Source organism: Daphnia magna, linkage group LG3 (assembly GCF_020631705.1).
Source record: "Daphnia magna isolate NIES linkage group LG3, ASM2063170v1.1, whole genome shotgun sequence".
Classification (NCBI taxonomy): Eukaryota; Metazoa; Arthropoda; class Branchiopoda; order Diplostraca; family Daphniidae; genus Daphnia; species Daphnia magna.
Genome location: NC_059184.1, coordinates 3,840,810 through 3,849,555, shown reverse-complemented (window position 1 = coordinate 3,849,555; position 8,746 = coordinate 3,840,810). Strand labels below are relative to the sequence as shown.

Sequence of the window (8,746 nt, the reverse complement as noted above, 5' to 3'; positions counted from 1 at the left end):
CGTAACTATTGCGGATTGGTAACAAAGTTTTCAAGATTTACTCAATCCAAATTGACAAGAAGTGCACTTTAGTTAACGAAAATGAATTAAAAGTAAGAGTAAAAGAATTTTTTAGAAATTCACTAATGGCCTTGATTTTTTCGACCAAGTGCTACCCACGCGTTGTATGCAAATTATTGGTTACGGGCAACAAAATACAATTCTGGCATGTGCAATGCACGTGAGCAGAGTCTTGATGGATTCATTAGCCTGCCCCATTTGCTGGACGGAAACGCCCTAAATTGAATAAAATGCACTCAGGCAACTGTGCTTAAATGTTATTGCAGAATGAACGCTATTAATCGATGCTGGCTGAAAAGGAGTAGTGGTATACGTCTTCAAACAAGCGCTCACGTGCCCAGAGCGCGTGACCAGCAAATCAATCGATCGTCATGTAGTTGGAAAGATCGCAAGCACCAGGCACGTTGCCACTTAATTCGGAAGTTTGACGCGGGAAAAATGTTTTGTGTTATCTCTCTTTCTTGTATTACTCTAAAGCTCTGCTGTGCCGTTTCTACAAGTTCGACCATGAGTTTTGATATCTTATTTCACTCAGTTGTTGTGTTAGTAACAACTGAGTTTTTTGACTAGCCAACATGAACTCATCTAAGAACCGATGGTAGGAATCGGAGAGACACGTGAACTGCAATCTGCCATCATGTGTTTGATGAATTTCTCAAAAATGCTGCCATCTAGCTCCGTAGTTCTGACTCGGAAGCTTCTACCGTGGTCTGCTGTTTTTGCAGAAGACACACGTTGGCTTCCCGGCTATTTTTGTTGGGCAAGAATCACGTAACCAACCGAGTGTTGTAAGTTGGTTATTAGTAAAAATCTTTTTTACCAAAAATTCAGCTTCTAGAAGGTGCGTTTTATTAAGGAAAACTACTTTTGTGAACGAACGTTACTGGGTAAAAAACGTAGTTTAGATGTACCAACTAAACGTAAACTTGATACGTCAATATAAGGATAGCCAGTCCTGAAGTTATATATGATTAGAAGATTTTTTTTTCGCATAAACTTTCACGTAAAAAGGTTTTATAATATTTTTCTTTCTCTCTCCTAAATAGCTGCTACAAATATGGGTAATACAACATCAATTGCTCAAACTACTGCGGATTCTTTAACCAAACCACTGTACGGTGCCAACCAAACCCAGGTTCAGAAAGTAAGCAACAAGACCACTGAATATGAATGATTGTTAACAACATCCAACTTAAGTTAATCCTCTTCTCTGGCCACCCCAATGCAAACAACACAATTCAATAAAAGAATTTCTCTTGTTTGCCAAAAATAATAATAAATCTTTAAGGCTGTAAAACTTGAAATAAATAATCAAACTCTTATTTTTATAGCAGTTTAGCCATGGCAATTCTCCCCACGATCACAGGAACATGAAGCATGATGGTTCATATCCTACTGAGTGCCCAATGCATGCAAAAGGAGAAGTAAAAGCTCCGCCAGTAGGTTTTTTGTTACAGTTATCAGTATAACTTGTATTGATAACCTGGAAACATGTTTTTATCAAGGCACCTGTACAACCTGTGGAATATCCTAGTGAATGTCCAATGAGCAGTGATCATAAATCAGAAACAAAAACAGAATCAGTTTGTAGAAATCACACATTTTATTGTATTACTTATAATTCATCCCCATCTTTCTGACAGATACAAGCCCAAACTATGCAATACCCAAGTGAATGCCCAATGAGTGGAGAAAATGGTTCACTTCTTTTAAATACATCTGGTGATGTAAATCCACTGAACATGGTAAAATACGGGTCAAATTCAATTTCTTAATATCCGGTTCAATGGATGAAATATTCAAACCAGATGCCGCCACCGAATCAAAGACCTGCTCCTGATCAGCCGTTCAGTTTGCCTACACAGAGGCAAGTATCGTCCATCCCGAAAGCGGGAAGTGAAAACGAATTCTGGCAGTATCCCTCTCAGCAGGTTCACAGTTGGAGAAATTTTTATTTGCACATCACTGGCAGCAACTTAATTGATTTTTCTTTTTTGTTCAATTAAAGATGTTTTGGAACGCGATGTTGCGAAAAGGCTGGCGCTGGGAAGAATCAGCTTTAGAGCCAAAAGATATGGACGACATCATCAAGATTCACAATTCAAATAATGAACAAGCTTGGAGAGAAGTAGGCTGCATAATTTAATTTTTTAAACCTCAAAAACGACTTATTCATGCATGTTCTTGGTCAAATCAGGTTTTAAAATGGGAGGCTCTACACGCGTCTGAATGCGGCAATCCTCGCTTAAAAAGTTTTGGAGGAAAAGCCAAAGATTATTCTCCTAGAGCGAGAATTAGGCAAATGCTGGGGTAAGATTTCCGTAAAACACGTCGCCTTTACTTGGATCTTTTCTCATTTTGCCCTCGGATGTGCAGCTACGAATTGCCGTTTGATCGCCACGATTGGATTATTGATCGTTGCGGTCGTGACGTTCGCTATGTCATTGATTACTACGACGGCGGGAAGGTGACCGAGGATTATAAATTTGCATTGCTAGACGTGCGGCCAGCCATGGATTCATTCGACAATTGCTGGGATCGGATGAAAGTGGCTTGGTGGCGTTGGAGGTATAGCCGCGAAGAAACCACTCCCGTTTTCGAACAAAACGATACTAAAGAAAATCCAGTCAAAAGTAGCGTAGAGTAAATGAAATGAAACATGTATTCTGTGTTTTGCTTCCGTCTCAGCTTGTAGTACCTTGAAAGTTAAAGTGCGTTCAATTGCAAAAACAACTGAATACAACAGTCTCCTTAAAATCTTGAAAATGTGTCGTTTTTCTTATCCCTAGATGGCAGTGCAGCTCTCGTTTCTCTTTTAATGAAAAATTACAAGAGTGAGAACAAAAGACTTTATCGATAAGTTTTTATTTTTAAAAATTGCATTTTGATTTATTTCCTAAGATTTTTAAATATAAATAGAATGTCACACAAATAATAGTCATCGATATTGATGTTAATATTTAAGCCGCTGTAAAAAAAAATGTTGGGTAGGCTTGAGGAGGTGGGGCTCTTTAACAACGTAGCTGTCATAAGCGCGCGGCCATCTTTTTATCTCTGTTTCGAAACGGCATGACATTGAGTCGCAGAGACCACTTGTTGTTGTTTTTTGTTTCATTCTTTTAATATTCCAATCGCTCGTGTTTTGTGTGGAAGACGATACCGACTCGTTTCAACGTTGATCGCGATGATAGGGTAAGAAATGAATGTTATCTCATTAATAACTCTTCCCTTCTCACATAGTCAATAGTTCCTACGTCAATTGTTCAGCAATCAGCGCTCACTTTGAGCCTTGTTTAACTTTTCAGACCTTGACATGCCCTTGTGACGTATTTTTCTAACAAAGATAACGCAGTTATTTATCGTGACCAATCGAGTGAGAAATCTTTCTGCATCCTGTTTTCCTACTATTTTCTACCAACCACCAAGGTTACGAAAACCTTTTGTCTACTTTCTTCTTGTTCGCTTTTCACTTGTTGAAGCTCAGCATAAGCAGCGTACTGTGACAAGAATCCTTGAAAATTGCCTGTGTTTACTAGTGTGGTAGGATGCCTTGTTGAAAGTATTCAATGTGCTTTTCAGCATTATTTGCTGCAGTGAGTGTAGACTTCATTCTGATCCATCTTTCATTTCGATCAGACAATTTTTGATCTTTGTTATATTTTCAATGGATCCCACGTGATGGGTTAGGTTTCATACAGCATATAGATGGTAATATTTCTGTATCAACTAATGATCTTTCAGGGGGGGGGGGGAATGAATGAATCAATCAATTCAAGAGTAGCATAAGACGCATCATCCTCTGCGCATTGACAAATGTACTCCGTACGTTACATGTATTGGGTGTGGGAAGGTGAGTGTGTGTGGGTTCTCTAACCTGTAGCCTTCTTGTATAAAGGTCATATCCCACCAAACCGTAGCAGTCGCAAGTATTGATCCATTCCGGACGTCAGTAACATCATCCCTCCTGGATCTAGGTCCCGTTCCCCCTTTCCTCCTGTTCTCCTTTTTCTTGCACTATGCTCTTTTTTTTTACTCATCTCTATAGAGTTCTTTTTTTCATGCCCATCAATCTTTCAAAACCAGAAAGAGAAAAGTTGCATCGACATGCAAAAGATTCTGATTTTATCCACGTCCCTCTTCATATACAAAACACACTCGTAGTTTTCCTATGCGTAGACAGAGATGATGCGCTCGAACACGTTCACTCCATCTCCAGCTCGTTAACTAATTAGTTTTACCCTAAGACAGTTCCGCACGAGTCTCACGTGGTGGTGTTGCATCCAGCTGTTGATGTACCAACGGCCTCCCCTCTCTCCCACGTATCCACCCACATTCTAAAGGGACACACACAAACATTTGGCAGCCAAAAGAATTCCTTCTTGTTCTAAATGAACAGTCGCCAGCCATGTTGTACTCCTGCATATTAGATTTCCCATTGAACAAGAAAAGACATCTGGAAACATCTGTTTTTGTAATGATTAAAAGATATTTCAGCAAAGCAACAGGTTTTTTCCTTGTAACTCAAACATGAAACTAAAAAGGGCGTCGTGGGTGCCGAATGTAATTGACCCGACTGTTGCGTATGTTGCCATTTTTGGATAAAGTTGTCATCAAACGTCATAGAATTTTTTTTATGCCTCCCCACAATTACGTTCAACACATTAACGTCTCATTCAAGCGCCTTTGTACTTTTTCTTTTTTACCTTGTTATCCTTTATTGTTGCTCACCCTTGACGACAAAAAGCTTAAATCTAATCATTCGAGATGTTTTCGAGCTTCAATTTGATATGGCGCCTATTGTAACGCTCCTCCAGGCCATCTACCCGTTTTTATCTTTGCTTATCGCTGGGCGTAACATGCCGCCTCTTTGCGTGGTAGCGGCCGCTTGACTAAAGAAAAAAAAAAATTTTTTTGTTTGGTAAGGGAACCGATTTTCTTGTAGTCTATGCACACTCACGACATCGACATCTTCGGCAACTTGTTGTGTCCTTCTCAATCCTGGACGTGTGGAGAGCAAAACGCCCACGGGTGAGTGCCTCCTCTCACGCTCCTTTCCACCCTATGCCGCATTCTTTTTTCATTTTCAAAGAGTTTCTTGATGACTCCATGTCCTCAACACACGCAAACGTTACACGGTTGGTAGCTGACTAATTAGTCGCCTCTTTCGATTTTTTTGTCTGTTGAAAAACGGCAGCTCTATCGATCTGTCCTTTACTCCTTTGATGTCGATTCAATTTTGTTCCTTCTGTTTTTTTTTTCTTTCTTTTTATTTTTTTTTATTTTTCGTTTTGTTTGCCTATACCTTTGAAGCTCAACTTGTTGTGTTTGTGTCTCATTTCGATTTGACTGCTGCCACTGCAGATCGATATCACCCTGGGCAACGAGGGAAAGGAGCTTATTTGTCAGGGGGGGTTGGATTGGATCCGGCAGTCCATTAATCGCCCACACTCACTCAACAGAGACGAACCTTGCAGTTACGCGACACACAAAAAAAGAAATCAACTAGAAAAGATCGTTTTGAAAAAATTCTAATTCGTCATTATACATTTGGATATGTGTGACGCGATTTAGTTACCTGTGACCTATTTTTTTATTGAATTGGTAAATGTAGTTCGATTGGCTCACAAAATTGAAAATCCTTTTAGGGCCACGTCAATCTTAGGAGAAAGGAATATTTTCTGATCCAAAATATGGACACACCACCTTAACCGTAGAATTTAAAAAAAATGTCAAAATGATTGCAAAATAATGCAAACGTGTTTGACATTTGTCTTGGACTACCTGTAGCATTAGGTCGTAAAAAAAACCTGTCATGTTATTTAGCATAATTCCTGATCGAGTAATCCCCTCCACCCCCCCCGATTTCATTCACTAAATTGGAACTTTAAAAAAAACTGAATTAGAAATCAGTATATGACAAGAAAACGGTTCCCAAAGCCTTTTTGGGGCTGAATAGATATCTTTTTGATAGAGAATTTCTCTTTGAATTCTGTGTGTATTTGATGTTGTCGATCGATAAGAGGAAGCTCACCGCCTTTACTGTCAGAAGCAAAAAAAAAAAAAAAAAAAGGGGGACACATTTTTGTTCTTTCCTGTCCATGTACATGCATACCGTATGGTAACGCACAAAGAATAGACCTACTGCACGTAGCGTACAGTTCCCCACTTTTTGTTTGCCCCGATATTGTGTGTGTGTGTGTTTACACCGGAGTGGCTTGAAACCAGCATCCCGTAGGTTTCAATTTCCGTTCGATTTCCGGCAAAGAGGCCTTCTTATATACATATATTTTTAGAAAAAGACGGAAGAAAAAAAAGACAAAATTTTTTCATGAAAACAAGTCGACCGACGAGAAATAAAAAGAAATAATAAGAAGCCCGACTGCTATAAGTGTTTACGTTGTGTTTTCTTTCAGAAAAAGAGGCGTTCGTGCGTGCAGTATAAAGCGCACTTGTTTAAAAGTTTTATTGAAAAAAAAGAAGAAGAAAGAATAGCATAAACTTTTTTTTTTCGGCAGGAAGGGTAATTCTGACCAGCGTCTGTTTCTAATTTTAGAAATATCTGCTGGACACACGGAGTATATTGTAAAAACAACTTTTTTTTTCTCAAGAAAGGTAACAAAGCGAATTGAATTATTGTTGTGTACCGTTTATACTGGTTTTCAAGTTTCGCTTGACTTGATTCCAATATACAATTTTTTTTTTGCGACTCTTTTAATTGGCCAATCCCGTAACGGCGGGGAGAAACCTCTAACTGCCGCTTATTGAAGGTGGATGAAGTCTCTCGCAGTACTTCTCATCGTTTGCTGAAAAGTTGTTTGAGTTCTCTGAATACTTAAAAAAAAAAAAAAAAAAAGAAGAAGAAAACAAAATAAAACCTACGCAAGAACGTGATGGTTGTCGGTATAAGAGGAAAGAGCGTGTGGTAAACACCGGAGGAAAAGCTTCCATGTGAAGCTAATTGTTTGGCGGGAGCAACGTACCGGTAGTGTCTGTATTTCGTGTTGTGCGTAAACCCCCCCCCCGTTCTCCGCCGTCCCCGTGAGCCATAAATAACTTGCGGTGCATCTAGGATGTAATCTCTCGGCCGTAGTAACAGCATCGCTACTACTACTCTAGCGCCGCGTAGGAGCCCGTAGTTTCCTGAAAATCCAGCTCTGGTCATTGTTTCTTAAATCTTGAAAGACAGACGAGCAGGCACACATTGGACAATTAAAACCCATCGATCGATGAAAAGAGTTTATCCACTCAACTAAGTAAGGGTAGTCCTCATTCGTGATAAATTATGAAAAAAAAACCTTCGGCTAGTGCCACTGCTCTTTTGTGTGTCATCTCAACTTTTCTCTATGAATTATCTCAGACGTGTTCTCGTTATTCCACTGGCATTGCGAGCGATCCTTTTTTTCTTTATCTTTCCTTCTGTCTTTTGTCGTCTTACTGTGCAAAACGAACTCTTTTCTCTCTCTAGAGAGATTGTTGAGGCTTTTTTCTATCATAGCAACACGTTCTTACCTTTTGTCACGCGAGTGCAAAAGTTCGAGTTTAGTTTTTCTTCCTTCATTTTTGTTTTATGTCGCCTAATACGGTGGGCATTAGATTTGTCTTTTTTGTCATTAGTGATACAGAGTTTTTCACATGGCTCTCTTTGTTTTTGGTGCAGACGACTTGGATCGATACTGGTGGTCGCCATCTTTTTTATTCTTTCCAAGACGTACCACCTGTTGGAACGTCGATTGTGGTATTTCTCTAGTGAAAGCAGAAAATGAAGTAGTTAATTCTTTCCTTTGTGCGTGTGTGTGTGTGACCTGTCATTGTGTTTTTTTTCTCTGAATGGATATGCCCAACCAACGGGGAAAAAAAAGAGAAGAACTATATTAGGCACCTTCCGATACAATAGTGTTGAGGCTAAATAGGCTCCCATTTTCTGTCTACGGTGCGGCCCCAAAGATTGGTGTTTTAATAAAGAGTCCCGTTATTTTTTTCAATCAGGTGAACCAAGTCGGCCATTTGATTACATTTAACACTTGGAGGAATAAAAGAAAACGAGTCTGACGCCTAACGTTTTTGTTTCCCCGTTCTGGCCGGCTTTGGGGCGTGGCAGAGGCGACTTTTTTGCCTTTATTTTGATGGATCGTTATGAAAAGTAAATTCTTGTTTCTCCAATTTCAAATCAAGTAGAGCAGCAAAAGAAAACAATCAGCAGATTTGGCCTTTTTCAGTCGATGGAAAGAGAGCTCAAAAGCCACAAGAATTAGGGGAATTGTGTTAAGAAGGTAGAACGAGTTCCATGAGCTTCCATGATTGGACATGCAGTTGACGAACCGTCTCCTAATTTGTAGATGTGGTTCTGATTAGAAAAAGAGAAAAACAATCAAACATTCCAGAAAACAGTTTCTCTCCATTTCTCATTCCGTGAAAGGGAAAAAAACGAGTTAACAAGAGAATGAAATGTCAGTTAGCGACATCTGAACGTTGTTGGATAGGCGTGAATAAAGAAAAGTTGTTTTTCTGTACGCGGCCATTTGTAAAAAAGAAACAAAAAACTACTGGAGGGAGGACTAAAAGCGGATTGCAAATCCGCGGTTTGGTCCACTCCCTTGGTTCTTTTCAGCCCTTAAGGTAAAGGGGGCGGGGCTGAGTGGGAATAAGAGCGACGCGCGCGCTTTTCTTTTTATTATTGTGCCCTTCC

At 39.6% G+C, this 8,746-nt stretch overlaps 1 protein-coding gene across 6 annotated transcripts; it reads left to right on the top strand.

The window, feature by feature from the left end:
* The first annotated feature begins 697 nt into the window (after positions 1-697).
* On the top strand, positions 698-2,821 carry LOC116919509 (holocytochrome c-type synthase). 6 transcript variants are annotated; one of them, XM_032925527.2, is made up of 9 exons: positions 698-848; positions 1,107-1,204; positions 1,395-1,499; positions 1,566-1,643; positions 1,704-1,805; positions 1,869-1,991; positions 2,069-2,188; positions 2,258-2,370; positions 2,437-2,821. In XM_032925527.2, exons 2-9 carry the CDS (start codon positions 1,118-1,120, stop codon positions 2,705-2,707), a joined length of 999 nt encoding a protein of 332 aa, XP_032781418.2. In that variant the 5' UTR covers positions 698-848; positions 1,107-1,117; the 3' UTR covers positions 2,708-2,821. The 6 variants fall into 6 exon arrangements, with proteins under 6 accessions (XP_032781418.2, XP_032781415.2, XP_032781416.2 ...); XM_032925524.2 differs by having other exon boundaries at positions 1,392-1,499; XM_032925525.2 differs by having other exon boundaries at positions 742-901.
* Positions 2,822-8,746: the final 5,925 nt, after the last annotated feature.